The following is a 17,317-nucleotide window of genomic DNA, read 5'->3' as shown; positions in this document are numbered from 1 at the left end:
GTTCGATATTTTTTGTCCTCCAATAGTGATACCGTCTGTCCAACCATCCAAAGCAATTCTCATAACCAGTTCTGTGTAGATGTTAAACAGTAATGGAGAAATTATACATCCTTGTCGGACTCCTGTACTGGGGTGAAAACTGTTGGATAGAACCTCATCGGTTCTTTCTGAGGCCGTAGCATCTTCGTAAAGGTGCCTAAGAAGTGATACCAGATGTTTTGGGGTACCCATTTCTAGAAGAGTATTCCAGAGCTTCGGCCCCTTGACAGAGTCGAACGCCTTGGAGAAATCAACAAAACAGATATTTGTAGGTTTATTGAAATCTTGGGATTTTTCGATTATCTGGCGTACGGACAGTATCTGCTCCCGTGTTTATTTTAGGTCAATGTTGAAAATGGAAAATTTTACTTTGTGTGATTCCCATTTGTATATTTTGGCATAGTTCTTGTATGGTGACAGTGCAATGAATGCAACTTGATAAAATATTCGCAGCATGATTTTCGGTGTAGGTAAAGTCAACAAAAAAGGTGCCAGAGACTTCAATTGTGTTAAAGCTCCATCTAGCCCTATGTATTCCTGGTTCAGTCAATTTTAACGTGGATCCAGAGATGATCACAGATTTTTCTTAAAAGTCACCCGATGACTGCTATTACTGCTGGACAAAAGCCTCACCCAAAGATCGTCATGACGATCAGTCCCGCGCTGCCCTCATCCAACCTTCTCCTACGATCTAGACCAGATCGTCGGTCCATCTTCCCACGGGGCCTACCAAAAATACGTCTTCCGGTACGTGGTCACCATTCGAGGACTATACTGCCTCAACGGCCATCTATCCGTTGAGCTATGTGCCCTACCCACTGCCACTTCAGTTTCGCTACTATTTGGGCTATGTCGATGAATTCGGTTCTAGTACGGATCTCTTCATTATTGATTCGATCTCGCAGGGAAATTTTTTTTCTATGAGGATAAGGGACGAGACGAGCAGGACGTTCAGCTGATGGCAATTGATTCGCCCTACCCATTCCAATGCAGTGCCGCTCAGGATTCTTGAAAAATCCAAAAATTCTGAGCGGCACTACAACTGCGCTCATCACCTGAGACATAAGATGTTTAGTCTCATTTGCCCAGTAATTTTACTAACTACGGTGCAATTCAGACCGAAAGACAATAATGCTTACTCATTACTGCTTCACGGCAGAAATAGGTACCGTTGTGGTACCCATCAATATCCGGCATCCTGGTTAATGGAGCCTCCCACTGGTAAAGACATTATGTAAACATGGTATTTAGTGTCTAATGTGTAATGAAAGGAAAAATTAAAATATTCTGCAATTTCAGTCCAGTTTTCTAGATACATGAACTGCATAAATATCTTTGTAATCCCATATATTAAATATGAGATTACAAAGATATTTACGCAGTTGGTGTTTGTGTTGCAAGATTACGTGGCACTTTCGAGAGTAACATCTAACTAATGTCGACTTCGGAAGTATGCAGGCGCAGAAATTCTTAATTTGTGAATACAATATACTAAGAAGCATTAACCGTCCATATTTGTGAAAAATTGTAACATCGAGGCCTCCGAGAAAAACCCATAGAGCCATAGATGGGCTTTGAGAAAATCTGTAGCTAAAGCTCAATAAGTAGTAACGGAAAAGAAAAAGAGGAAGACTACCTACAAGAAGAAGAAAAGCTCATAAGACAGGGTTTTAAGAAAATCCTGTTGTTGTTATTCAAGAAGTAGATGGATTCTTCATCCAGTAGGAAGGGAATTAAGTTGGATTATCTACAAAAAGAAATGAGTATCCATCAAAAACATAACTTTAAAAAAAACCAAGACTGACTTGGCCATTGCACTTAACAGTCTAATTTAATATATAAAAATATGTTTTATTTGGGAGACACATTTTAGTTTAAAAAAAAATAAAAGAAAACACAGAGTGTTTTTTCGTGCGATACAGATGGCCAAGTTAATCTATTTATTGAAACATAAAATATTTTCAATATAGATATGGTCACTATAATATGTTGCTAAGTTAGCTAATTATGTCTTAACATTTCGATACAAAAAAGTTTTGATTTAACTCTACTGAAGCAATAACCTTAAGATTGTAATTCATCCAAATGTTTTTAGTTTTCGTTAGTATCAATTCCGCCAATATTTGTCTTCAAACAATTCGACTCACGAGTCTCGTGCCATAGTTTGGCAAATCAACATCTCCAGGCGAAATTAACACCAAAGAAAACTCAAAACAATTGGAAAATTATGGATTTCCGCAAAGTAACGCATACATCAATACATTTTATTCATATTATAAATTCATATTGTTATGTTTCTTTGAAAATAATTTAATATTGAGGAGACTAAGACCAACAATCCAAGCCAATAAAAACCTGAAGAAAATGAACAAATAGTATTTTCTTTGATTTACGCGAGTGTTACACATTTAAATAAAACACTTTTAAAGCATTAAAAATGTGTAAAAAAATGTAACTGTTTTCACATTAGATTTTTGCGATAAAGTTACTTTTTTATTTTTATTTAAGTTAACCCGACTGAAAACGTCCCTCTGAAAACGAGATAGGAAAGGTCTTGAAACGTCGGGTTAACTAAAATAAAAACTAAAAATTATAAAAGCAAAAATCTAATATGAAAATAGCTACAATTACACGTGTATTAATCCTTTAAAAGTGTTTTATTTAAAAGTGAACAAAAATAAACAGAATAAAACAATCAATTTTACACTGCAATTACAATATAATATCATATCCAAAATTGATATTTATTCCAAGAGATTTGGAGGATGCATCATCAGGACGCTTAGCTTAGAGCGTTGGAGACATAATTTCTGGAGGCACGAGATCAAGACCTGGATCATGCATGCAGCTAGTGGATTTAGTAGGTGTGAGGCAATCATTTAAATAAATAAAAAACAAATACACGAAAGCATAATTAAACAACCAATATATCAAAAAAGCGCGTACATTTGTCAAGGCGTACAGCGCTCCTGTGATCCCTCTGTTGTTGCAGCAGAATGGTGATAACTTCACATCAGTTGACTTGTATGCTCGTTTGTCCTCTCTTCCATCAAAATTAAAATTAAGCCAGAATATTTTAAATTATTAGGTAGTTGCAATCGCTATTTTCATTTTTACTGGAATTATTATAGCGGGTACTCACGATATACACTGGCCTACAAAAGTAAGTATCACACTTTTCAAATATTTTTTTTTTCTTAACTATAGAAGGTAGAGATTTAAGATTAAAAACGTTTTGTTGCAAATTTTATAGGCTTTAATTCTTAGAAACTAAAATTATACATTAGTAACATTTTTAACTTAAAAAAGATAAAACAATGAAAATAGAAATTTTTAGTTTAGTGTAAAAAAAATCAACTAAAATGTATTACATGTTATTTAATTTTTAATAACTGCTATTGCCTCCTCGAGCTCTGATTACAGCTTCGAGCCGGTTTGGCATACTGAACACTAGGTTTCGGAGCCGATGTTGGGGAATATTCTCCCATTCTTCTACCAGGGCCTGCTTTAGTGCCCTGAGGGTAGTAGGTGGTGGTCTGCGATTTCTGACTAGCCTCCCAAGCTCATCCCAGGCGTGTTGAATCGAGTTGAAATCAGGACTTCTTGATGGCCAAGCCATCACGCTGATACCGACCTCCTGAATATACTCTTGTACGATATGAGCCGTGTGTGGCCGGGCATTATCATGCATCAGCATCGATCCATCACCCATATTTGCTAAATACGGCCCTGCATACTCATTGAGAATCTCTTGAGCATATCTTTGCCCAGTGAGGGTGCCATTTTCTATGGCTATTAGCTCTGTGCGACCTTCTGAAGATATGCCAGCCCATACATGTACACTGCCTCCACCGTATTGGACTCTTTCTGAGATGCAGGCTTGAAGGTATCGCTCACCAGGTCGCCTGTAAACACTTCGCCTTACATCAGAAGTGTAAAGGGAGAATCGAGACTCATCTGCAAACAAAATTCTTGACCATTCTTCTTCATCCCACTGCATGTGTTCACGGGCGTAACGCAGTCTCGGTACTCTATGCTGTCTCTCGAGTTTTGGGCCACTCGCTGGTCTTCGGGGTTTGAAATTTGCTTCAGCAAGTCTTTTTCTCACTGTACTGTCACTAATGTAGTCCCTCCGGGTCTGAAGTAGGTGTTGCTGGACTTCAACTGCATTTTGGTGGCGATTTATTAACACAGTGGAAATAATATAACGATCTTCTCGGGCACTGGTACACCTGGGTCTGCCATTACAAGGTCTCCTCAGATGGTGTCCAGTCTCTTCGTACCTTCGCTTTACTTTCTGAACCGTTCGTACCGTCACACCCACCATTCTTGCAGTGCGACGCATACTGATGCCTAGTTCCAGAAAAGCCATGATCCTAGCACATTCTTCAACTGAAAGAGGCATGATAAATAAATGTTATGTGCTTTTTAGCATACATTTTTAAAACAACACCCATTGATCTTGAAAAAAATTTAAAACAGAAAGAAAAACGTGAATGGTAAAATTCTAATTCGGAAACGTCCACTTTGAAAAAGGAATGGTTGTGTTTTTGAAGTTTTTTTCAGCCAATTCTTATAAGAAGGTTACCGACTATAAAGTTTTTATGTACAAAATTAAATTATCTTTGGAGTCCTTTTTATTTCGAAAGTATATCTTGTGAACTTAAAACGTTATCCCAATTTTAAAAGTGTGATACTTACTTCTGAAGGCCAGTGTATATTTTATTAATTTGGTGCCGATATTTCCATCCGATTGCATAAATCGTGGACGCGGCGGAACTGCGGAGGCGGCGAGTAACTCTTGACACATTGACACTAATAGTGGCGTCTAATTCGTTTTGCAGTATCGGCATCAAAATTAATAGAATGTATATCGTCAGTACTCGTCATAATAATTACAATGTTAAAGTTCCGCGATGATAGAAGCTTAAAACATAATATATGTGTTTAAGTAGATTTTTTAAATATACACCATTTTTCATTTAACAATAATTAAGTTAAGATGTTTCAGCAACGCTTTTAATTGAAATTAGCCGGAGCTAGTGTAATTACTGGGCAAATGAGACTTAACATCTTATATCTCAAGGTGACGAGCGCAGTTGTAGTGCCACTCAGAAGCTGAACGTCCTGCTCGTCTCGTCCCTTATTTTCATAAAAAAATATTTCTCGGATTTTACACTTTGACAAAACCACAAATGTTTTGAATATAATTTGCAAATTGCTCTTGAAGCTATACTGTACCAACAATAATTATTGTCCGAATATAAATATACTGGAGAAATTATTGTACCGGGTTCAGAGATCAGGTATTTAATTGAAGGCTATGTTAGAATTTATCAACAGTTTGAGAAAAAAAATAACAATTAATATCAACTGTTATTCAGGTCAGGACTCATTAAATGAAATCAGGCAGCTAAAGTTACTAGAAAGACGGATACTTCAATTATAATGATGGTACTTAAGGCTGTATTATGGGTTGCAGGGTGTGTTTCGCGGAATACAATTCCACGGTGACTGCAAGCCGGACGTTACTTACTAGGAATCCTATTAATAATAAGCTTGTTTTTAGAATTCACATGCGTTTTCCCATCGCACTGTGAATATTATGGTTTGCCTTTTAAATTATTCATAGGGCTGCTAATCGACTAATGCTACTAGATTGTATTACCTTTTTTATATTTATGGTATTAGATTGAAATAGATAATTGGACGTAGTTCATATCAGATGGCCGTTGGGGCGGTAAAGTCCTCGTCAATGGCGATCATAACGGAAGACGTAGTATTGATAGGCCGACCAAGATGGTCCGACGATCTGGTCTAGATCTCCGGAACACGTTGGATGAGAGCAGCGCAGGACAGATCGTCATGGAGATCTTTGGGGGAGGTCTTTGTCCAGTGGACGTCTTCCGGCTGATGATGATATGATGATAATGAAATGGATTATGGCCACGACAGACCTGGGTGGCCTGCTCTGTTTGCCCCGAGTCAGCATAAATTTGCCCTCCACTGACTTTGCAGTTCAGCCAAAGCATTCACCTAATTGTGAACGTCCACATATTCTCCAGGACTGATTAGTCTGGTACTATCGCAAAGTTGTCTTTTAGGAATCGTTGCTGTTATTCAACTCTGGGGGAGATGGTGGGGGTAAGTCCTCTGGATAGTCCACTTACCGTGTTATTTCACGTTGGATTTAAATTGGAGAAAGGTACTTCCATGGGCACGTTGCCCTGATTTGGTTGGATCCCTTAGAACGAAATGTTGCAATATCACTCAGACATGTTAAGGGAAAATAATCAAAATAGATTGAAACTGTACAGCTGAACCAGGTGATATAGAACGTGGAAAATCATCTACTTACTAAACTATTTTTTTTGTAACTATTTAGTACATTAAACCTCAAGTCTAATCTTAATAATTTTTATTTTAAGCAAACCATTTAAAAAGTCAAACAATCTAGAAATCTATATGTATGTCAGGTTTTGTAAGATTTCCAATAATAATAATGGTCAAAAAAGAATACATTAAAAAGGCAGAACTCTCAGCTTAAGGAGTCTCGACCCAACCAAATAATGCCGCCGAATTCCACCTTGGCACGACACGCCACAAGTTAGGATATCATTCCCACCATCTGGATGTGTTGCGGTCATCCACAGCGCGGTTTTCAAGGAGCTTTCTTCCACGTCCTACAAAGCTGTGGAATGAGCTTCCTGGTGGTGTGTGCGGTGTTACCGGGACGATACGAGATGGGTACCTTCAAAAAAACGGCGTACACCTTCCTTAAAGGCTGGCAACGCTCCTGTGCTTCTCTGGTGTTGCAAGAGTATGTGGGCGGCGGTGATCACTTAACACCAGGTGACCCGTACGCTCGTATGTCCTCCTTTTTATATGAAAAAAGCTAAAAAATCAGAATTTGAATGTTGGTATTAAAATCAAAACATAATTGACAGTTGATGTATTGGATTGTGGTTGTGTTAACCATTATGGCCGTTCCCAATATACTATCTACAGATAGAGATAAATTACTACCTTCTACTGTCAGTAATTAGCTGTCAATCATCTGAAGCTGTCTCAATATAGCCGATAAGTCATTCATATCGCCTTAAATTGGGACGCGTGAAAAGCAATTTCCATACAAACTTCTATCGCTGGTAAGCTGTACGACATCCTAGTGACAGACAGCGTGTACGGACAAGGTGAGTTACCGTCGATAAGTTTATTGGGACAGAAAAGTCAACGATATTTACGATTTTTCTCTCAAGTAAGAGATTGATATGAATATTGGGAACGGCCGTAAATGACCTTTATATTCGTACATTGAATTCATTAAAGTTCGAGATATCCAAACATAAAAAATCGTAAGTTGCTAATATTAATCTGGTAGTCTATTAGAGATATTTATAACCTAGGTCCTAAAGAATCATTAAGAGCTCAGGCTCTTTAATTATTATTAATGTTTATTGTACGATATTACATTGTTATCCATATTTTATATTAAAAAAAAAGCCCACTGAGTTTCTTGTGCCCATTCTTCTCAGGTCTGAGGCAGTCTCTTTTGAATGGGTGGTAGATTTTGACGTTCAATAAGTGATTATAAATCCTATTTTGAATAAAAATATTTGAATTTGAATTTGAATTTGATAGTAATTGTTACCCCACGTGTGACTGCCCGTCTGCGTATCAATTACAACCACAGTTCACTCTCTGAAGCCCTCCAACGATTGTCTTCGTAACACACTTCTTACATTTCATGAGGGGACACCTTATTATTTCTACCGTAATTCGTTTGACATTTATTATGCCTCCCCTAAGATTAATCTTATTCTGACATGAGACAGGAGAAAAGGTAAATATGGGGTTCGTATGTTGGGATGGGGCAGTCCCATTCAGTGATGTCAAATAAGGAGAAAAAATATATATTTCAATTCAAATAAATTACAGTGTATTTGGAACATAAAATGGTAACTTTTCACCAAATTTCGTGAAAAATTTTTTTTTGTCAAAGAATAAAAAATCAAAACCTATGGTTTTTTTAATTTTTTAAATAAATTTTGAGGTTATGTGAAAAAGTGTGAAAACAAAAGTTGTCTTTGTATTTTTCCTTTAATTTTTGTTATATTCTCTTCCATTTCCAATGGGTTCCAAAAATTATCGACCCTGGTCTTTATAGCCTAATATATTATAGTAGGTATAAAATTTTTCGTCTTTTACATACGCTGTCTTTCAATGTCTAGGCAAAGCATAAATTTACCGTAGCATAATATATAAAAACATATAATACATAATATACAAATTTCAACACGGAATAGAGATGGACCCTGCTATCGTTTGCGTGATACAAATACCTCTATATTATGTTCTAGTTGACAATAAGCTTAAAATATTTTATGTTGTAATAATAAATAAATTGTTACTGTATCGGATTACAAGTAATAATGTACAAGTATTTTAAATAAGCGAAACAATATCATACAGAAATCGTAACGTACGACCACGGACGAGTAAAAAAAGAAGGACTCCGCGCCGTGATATTAGCAAGTGAAGCACCGTTATGCTAGTGTGTGTGCTGTTACGAAGGATACTAGTTACACAATTTTTTCTCCCTTAAATAATCATATATGGCCACAAATACTTATACAGTATCGTTTTTACACTTTTTCACAACGCACGACGGCATTTTTAAAATATTATATTGAGACGCAAACTGATCTGTCACAGACGATGACAATTCTCATAATTGCCGCCTATCGGCTTGTAGTAGTATAAGTGTGTGCGTGGGGCTATGTATTTACACATTAATCGGCTTGCTTTAGTGCTACACTGTTATGTAAGGTAACACGGAGTCCTTATTTTTTTACTAGTCCGTGCGTACAATGTGAAAGATAAATTTTTATGTATTGAATATCACAGCAAGTTCCTTACAATAATATTATTGTAAGCAATGATAGCGGCCTCCGTGAAAGAGAAGGCTTTACACAAAGGGGAGGTGGTTTACGCGCGCCGGTGCAGTTTCATAATTTCACTTGCACCCTTGTCCTTTATTCAGTGTGCGTAGAGCCTTCAATTGGAACGGTCGCTTTTCTTGTGGCGGATTCAATTTCTCAAACTTTTCTCGATAACGAAATATTGTAAGCAATAGCGACTTAATCACTTTTTCGCGTGCGTCCACCGTGATCTACGGTGCTCTTATAATGTGTTGTGATTTAAATATTTTCAAATGTTGCTCATTTGCAACTTTGTTTTAATAGAAGATGTTTTGTTGTTATCGTTGAAAATTGTGCATGAAACTTCCCGACTAGGACTGAAAGAGACTTAGAATTGTAAACAAAGATGGATCGTTTTAATGGTTTAGGAAAATACGGACAATTGTTGCTAACTGTTTTTATTCTGGATTGGTTAATGAGTGATTACATACAGGCTACAAGTTGTAAGTATATATAAACATATTAGAACATATACCAATATTCAAATATAATATTGAGCCTTAGTAAAATCTGATCAAAATTAGTAAATCTTTAATGATACTCGAAGTTTAATCATAGATTTATCAACATCAAGATAGTGGTTTAGTGATTTATATGTAAAGGTAATAATAACCCGAATTCTCATACAATATAACAAAGAATCATTCAATACACAAATAAAATTTGAAAAACAAAATTTTATGAACGATGCGGGACTCGAACCCACGATCTCCGGCGTTCCGTGCCGGTGCTCTAACCAACTGAGCTAACCGTTCGAGTGACGTATCGTTATAAAATCTTGTATGCTTTCTTCAATTCTCAAGACAACAAATAAAATTTTGTTTTTCAAAAAAAAAATATTTGTGTATTTATCCTAGAAGTGAGGGTTATCACTTTAAAAACATAACAATCCATCCTATAGATAAACCTATTTCTCAAAAAGGAATTAATGAGTTTTTGACAGAAAAATAAGTGGTATATGTTAACAATCACATCGAAATATCTTCTGTTTTCAAGTCGTTTAAAAAGATTTGTTAAATCTTACTCTCTATGAAACAAAGGCCAAAGTAAAGCCCTTATTACTGGAAATAGTAAATATGAAAGTATTTTATATTAGTTCAACATAGCTCGATCCTATTCAATACTATGTTAATTTTAGTAAACCTTAAAAAAATACTCTCCGAAATAAATCACTTTTTCAACTTAAAGTTTGATTTAATTTTTAAATGACTTCGAAAAGGAGGAGGTTCTCAATTCGGTTGGTATTTTATTTATGTATGTACACCGATTAAGCTGAGATTTATGATCTGATTTTCGTGATTCTTCTTTCGTTTTATGTGGAATGTTTGCCATTTGGTCCCATAAAAATTGTACATAGTTTTGCGCAGTAGTTACGAATATTTTTGTTTACGTGAATGATGTTATTATATTTTGTGTACGGCTTTTTTAGAAGTTTCCATTTAGTTTCATTATATATTATTATAATTAACCCGTTTGCCAAAAAGTGGGTCTTAGGCTACTTGTCAATCATATCTAACAAACGTTCTTCACGATATTTCAGTGTCTCATAAGAACGTGAAATAGGGGATCTATCTTGTTTAAGGCACGCGGAACCTTTCGTACCCAATAGCTACCTAAAAAATTACTTTTATAATATTATGACAATAAAAAGCAATGAAGTCTTATATTTTGGCTGATTAATGACATTTAAAAGTATAAAATAAAATAAATTAATTACGTTTAAAAAAAAACATATTATTTTTTATAAGTCTGTTTTTTTAAACGTATTTTTTTATTTTAATTATTCATACTGTAAGACGAAGTAAATGTTTGATGTGTAGGTACTTTGCTCCAATTTGCATTTAACTATTAAATAACATATAAATAAAGCTCAACTTTTCCAAAGCGATGGTACAGAGTATTAATAATATTCAGTTTTCATATTGTTCTGCATCATTGAACGATTTTTGTCTTTACTTGAAATGGCAGTAATTAATTTTATTAGAAATTTTAAGATTCCTATCGAAGTTAGAGAGCTTAGCTGTTCTCAAGGTTTGATTTTTATTGGAGGATGGTTAGGAGGTAAGACGGAGACATTTGCTTTTTCTTTAATAAAGTTTTTTAGATAGATATCTTTCAAAATATTTGGTTTAATATTGCTATTTTTTTGTATAATACGTAAGAAAACTTGGGGATAATAAAGTATTTATGTAACCGAGTTTTATACAATAAATAATTGTTCTTATTAATCATAATTGAAAAATAATAAATAATTACTGTACATATTGCTTATATTAAGAAAACTATGCTACGAAAAATTAATAAGACAATATTAATATGTTCACGAGTGGGAGGCTCCTTTGCATAGGATGCCGGCTAGATTATGAGTGTGGTAACCAAAGGCACCTATTTCTGCCATGTGTAAAACATCTATGAATTAAACCTCAAATCTATGATCTTAATAAATACACAAAATCTACTAACAATTCTCGATTTTTTAGTAGATTACTAGATTATGATCGAGATCAATACTTATCAAATCATGAATATTAATTATTTATTTTTACCTAATATTTCATTTATATTTTTGCGAAACTTTGGCAACGAGTCTCTGAATATATTATCTAAGTATATATAATCGGACCGGATCGGACGTAGTGCGAAACCGCTCATAGCCATAAATCTGGATTAAAATTATGATGTCCATTGATTTTTTATTTCTGTGGTTGAACGTTGTCAGGTTGTAAGTGAAAATTTTTGAAATGATTTTTTATGGAAGAGTAGTCTAACTATTGTACGAGTCACCTAATGTGTAGTGATAACCAGCGCCCACATTCTCCTGCTACACCAGAGGAATCACAGGAGCGTTGCAGGCCCTTTAGAATGATGTTATTATATTTTGTGTACGGCTTTTTTAGAAGTTTCCATTTAGTTTCATTATATATTATTATAATTAACCCGTTTGCCAAAAAGTGGGTCTTAGGCTACCTGTCAATCATATCTAACAAACGTTCTTCACGATATTTCAGTGTCTCATAAGAACGTGAAATAGGGGATCTATCTTGTTTAAGGCACGCGGAACCTTTCGTACCCAATAGCTACCTAAAAAATTACTTTTATAATATTATGACAATAAAAAGCAACGAAGTCTTATATTTAGGCTGATTAATGACATTTAAAAGTATAAAATAAAATAAATTAATAATGTTTAAAAAAAACATATTTTTTTTTATACTTAAAGTCTGTTTTTTTAAATTATTCATACTGTAAGACGATGTAACTGTTTAACGTGTACTTTGCTCCAATTTGCATTTAACTATTAAATAACATATAAATTAAGCTCAACTTTTCCGAAGCGATGGTACAGAGTATTATTCATATTTAGTTTTCATATTGTTTCAAACGATTTTTGTCTTAACTTGAAATGGCAGTAATTAATTTTATTAGAAATTATAAGATTCCTATTGTAGTAAGAGAGCTTAGCTATACTCAAGGTTTGATTTTTATTGGAGGATGGTTAGCAGGTAAGACGGAGACATTTCCTTTTTCTTTAATAAAGTTTTTTAGATAGATATCTTTCAAAATATTTGGTTTAATATTGCTTTTTTTTGTATAATACGTAAGAAAACTTGGAGATAATAGAGTATTTATGTAACCGAGTTTTATACAATAAATAATTGTTCTTATTAATCATAATTGACAAATAATAAATAATTACTGTACATATTGCTTATATTAAGAAAACTATGCTACGAAAAATTAATAAGACAATATTAATATGTTCACGAGTGGGAGGCTCCTTTGCATAGGATGCCGGCTAGATTATGAGTGTGGTAACCAAAGGCACCCGTTTCGGTCTGAAGGGCGCCGTAGATAGTGAAATTAGTGGGTAAATGAGACTTAACTTCGGCGAGGACCCTAATTGTATTGCCGTTCAGATTTTTTGGGTTGTTGTAGAATCCTGAGTGGCAATGTATTATAATGGGAAGGGCGTATCAATTAACATCAGCTGAACGTCTTGCTCGTCTCGTCCCTTATTGTCATAAAAAAAAGGCAAGGCTGTGCCGCTCGACTTCAAAATGCTTTTGGGAGAGAAGCACGTTGCTTGAGTACCGTGAGGCGATTGTTTGCTGAATTTGAGAGAGGTCGGGTTTCTTTACATGACGAATTTCGTGAAGTGGCTACTTTTAAGCGACTAATTGAAAAAAAAAAACCTGCGGATTACCTATGAGACAATTCTAGGACTATTAGGGATTGGTATGAGCCAAATTCAGAAAAATTTACACGAAGAATTGAAAGTTTGGAAACATTGTTTTCGTTGGATCCCTCATGAACTGACAGCGGAGCAGAAGAGGGCTCGCGTGGAATGTTGCTCACTGATGCTGAAAACGTGGATTTATGGTTTTGAACCAGAAAAAACAGCAATCTTGTAAATGGGTGTTTGTAAATGAGAACAGGCCAACAAAAGTGAGGCAGGCGAGAAATGTTGGTAAAAAAAGATCGCATTTTTTTACTCAGCTACGTTACTTTCCCATCTGCACAATTCCATTTGAAGATCAAAAGAGTGACGAGTGGTATTCTACCATTTGTTTACCAGAGTTAAACAAAGTTCGCGAAAGACAACCAAAAACCCGCGTTCTCCTACATCACGACAACGCTTCTTCACACACGGCCAACAAAACTAAGTCATTTACATCTTCCGAAAATCAATGATTTGATGAGAGGTTTCACTTTTACCAATTCCGAAAAGGCAGTGATAGCGTTCAATCAGCACGTAGAAAACATGCCGTCAGATCTGTCCACCTGTTTTAAATAATGGTTCGATCACATGAATAAATGTTTAAAATGTAAAGGAAAGTATTTTAAAAAGCAATAAGCATAATATTTTGGTTATAACATGTTGTTTTCTGTAGTTACGCAAAACTTTTAGTGTGACCTACGTATTTTAAAAAATATTTATTCATTAAGATTTACCAGTGATAATTACAAAATTACAGTAATTAGTATGCTATTTTACAAAGTTCTTATTGCTAAATGCATTTGTTTTTTTGCATGTAAGGCTATTCACCTTGCGCATGCGAAAATATCTATGAAATAAAACTACATTACTATGATCTTAATAAATACACAAAATCTACTAACAATTCTGGAATTGTTTGTAGATTACTAGATTACGATCAGAGATCAATACTTATCAAATCATGAATATTAATTATTTATTTTTACCTAATATTTCATTTATATTTTTGCGAATCTTTGGCAACGAGTCTCTGTATATATTATCTAAGTATATGTAATTTAACATAATCGCAACACATGCAATTGTTCCCCAGATTAGTTCTGCGTTCTGCTTTTCAAATAAGTTCACAGAGTTACGTGAGCATCTAGGCACTCTAAAATTAAACATAGACACAAGAAACGAGTTTTCATAAACGCTGTTATTACTTTTGATATTTATATAGATTATAGAATAGAATAATTTATTGGGGTACAATATAAGCTACATAGTTGTTAGAAAAATATTTGTTACAAAGTATACATTGGTACAAAGTAGGTTACCTTAATTTTACAAGTATTCTGGCCTCACACTAGGATTCCCTGTGTCGTGAGGTCCAGTCTCTTCCCCTATATTAGTACAAAATAAAAATAAAAGAAATTCGCGTGTGTTTGTTTATGGAAGTACGTGCGTGTATGGATGTGTGTGTATGTGTTTGTGAGTGTGCTTGGTAAGAACAGTCATATATATGTTTATACAATTGATAAGCGTAAGATTTTAGTTTTGGTATATATATTACCTCTAGTATTTCAAGCACTATAAAACTGGATTCTTTCAAAGTACTACACGATATATTTAAAAAAAAATCTTACGTTAATGTTTAATGCTTGCATAGTAAATGTTAGTCAGAACATCAAATTATCACGCGATGACGACCGTTAGTATTAACTATTTCTAACGGTTGACAGAAAGAAATCGGATGACGGAAGCCGGATCTAGTACGTAAACTACCATAGAAATAATTATACCACTACTTCGGAACGAGTTTTCACGGGTACGCATAGGATTCGGATCGGACGTAGTGCGAAACCGCTCATAGCCATAAATCTGGATTAAAATTATGATGTCCATTGATTTTTTATTTCTGTGGTTGAACGTTGTCAGGTTGTAAGTGAAAATTTTTGAAATGATTTTTTATGGAAGAGTAGTCTAACTATTGTACGAGTCACCTAATGTGTAGTGATAACCAGCGCCCACATTCTCCTGCTACACCAGAGGAATCACAGGAGCGTTGCAGGCCCTTTAGAAAAGTAAACACACTTTTTTGAAGGTACTCGTATGATCCTGAAAACACCGCACAAGTAAGCTAACTCCACAGCTTGGTTGAACTTTGATGGAAGTTTCTCAAAAACTTCATCAAGTGAAACAGCTCTTTGGAACACTCCACGTGATAAATGCGGTAGAAGACACACTATGAAGCGATGTCTCTACGCAACACCAATTGATTCCGCCGTTCACAGAGTACTGGGTCCCGGACAATTCAATCAACTCTGAGTTGCACGCGGTCAAATGTTTCGAGCTGATACGGGGGTGCGCCAGACTAGATATGACAGCAATACTAAATATAACGTTATTAACCATTCAATAGCTATATGGGTCGTATATAGCCGAATGGTTAGTGACCCTCACTTCTAAACTAGAGGTCCCTGGTTCGAATCCCGGTAGGAGCAATCTTTTATATGATGAATATGGATGTTTGTTTCCGAGTCATGGATTATTATATGTAGTTATGTTAGTTAAGTAAGCATATTGTATTAAATATATCGTTGTCTTGTACCCATAGCATAGGCTATGCCTAGTTTGGGGCAATTTAATTTGTGTATTGTAATGTATATTTGTGTGTGTAAATCAAATTAATACTTATTATTAATAACAATAATGTCTTGATGAGTCCAACAAAAAACACGATACTTCCGCCATGTTACTAATCATTTGCAAATGACAGTTTTAATATTGCTAAAGCTCAATCGGCGTTTGGTTTGACGTGCTACGAACAATTTTACGTAGCGGTTTAATATTGCATTATATTATAATATTTGTGGAAGTTGATAATGTGCTCTCTTAATATTTCTCCTTAGAGTTGCAACCTAGCAGTACATTCAAGTTATTCAACATCTTATTATTAATATTTATTATATTTACAAAAATCTCCTAAATTCACTTGAATCTCGGTTATTCAATTATGTAAGCCTTTTTAGGTCTCGCAAAAAATAATATAGTTATTTTTTTTGCAGTCCTGGAATTTGTTCTATTAGAATAGTCCATTGTTATAACCCCAATATCTATATACATATATATATATATGTGGGATGGTCATTTTTAGATTTTAGTTTTCTATTTTATTGTTTAATTGCACCTTTGTTAAGTACAAAGTGTTGCAGTAAGTACTGTTTTCAAAAGGTTGTAAATAAAGGGATTGAGAAAAATTCCCAAATAACAGATGTTTAGTTAAGATATTTTAGAAAGCTTGGGAACGTAAGTATAGTTTTGTCTCGTGGCAAAAATGTACATTATAAGTACTGAGAGTGTAAGAACGAAGTATGACTGATGCGGGGGTGAGAACCCAGGTAGTAAGTAAGATATAATTGTATCAAGCGGGCAGTTCCTACTTAACTTCGATGTACGACAGACCTCTGTCCTTTAACTATGTCAATTTTTTCTAATAAATATACTCACTTTTATTTAACCGCCCCGTGATTCCTTAATTATAACATCTTAATAAACATTTAGTATCCTATCCAATAAATTGCGATACTACATTTGGGGGCTCGTCCGGGATTACGGAAAATTGGAAAATTAAAGATGTGTAATAGACGCGTCGGTGTTGTGTGAAAGTTTCGTATAAGTGCGCGAGTTAGTAAGCCATGGAAGACGTAATTGACCAGGTTGTTAGAGGTGTTGCCGCGGCGGATTTGGAAGATGACCAACTTCCGCAACTGAGAGTCCCACAGCTCAGAGAGCAGCTAAGGCGCCGGAAACTCCGTGTGACAGGTCATGGGACTCAAGCGGGCAGTTCCTACTTAACTTCGATGTACGACAGACCTCTGTCCTTTAACTCTGTCAATTTTTTCAAATAAATATACTCACTTTAATTTAACCGCCCCTTGATTCCTTAATTATAACATCTTAATAAACATTTAGTATCCTATCCAATAAATTGCGATACTACATATATATACATAGAAATAAATGCAGAGTTTCCAAGATACTCAAAGTGTTCCTAACTTACATTCAAAAACTAAAAATATTAGTTTTTAAGTTG

At 34.9% G+C, this 17,317-nt stretch overlaps 1 protein-coding gene across 1 annotated transcript in view; it reads left to right on the top strand.

Moving 5' to 3' along the window:
- Nucleotides 1–9,213: 9,213 nt before the first annotated feature.
- Nucleotides 9,214–17,317, top strand: part of LOC126965052 (lachesin-like) — a 48,108-nt gene continuing 40,004 nt past the window's right edge. Inside the window, exon 1 of the mRNA XM_050808496.1 lies at nt 9,214–9,463. Coding sequence (XP_050664453.1) covers nt 9,367–9,463 — 97 coding nt within the window. The 5' untranslated portion in view covers nt 9,214–9,366. The remainder of the gene's footprint in view (nt 9,464–17,317) is intronic.

This window comes from Leptidea sinapis, chromosome 6, assembly GCF_905404315.1.
Source record: "Leptidea sinapis chromosome 6, ilLepSina1.1, whole genome shotgun sequence".
Taxonomy (NCBI): Eukaryota; Metazoa; Arthropoda; class Insecta; order Lepidoptera; family Pieridae; genus Leptidea; species Leptidea sinapis.
This window is presented reverse-complemented; position numbering and strand designations above follow the sequence as displayed.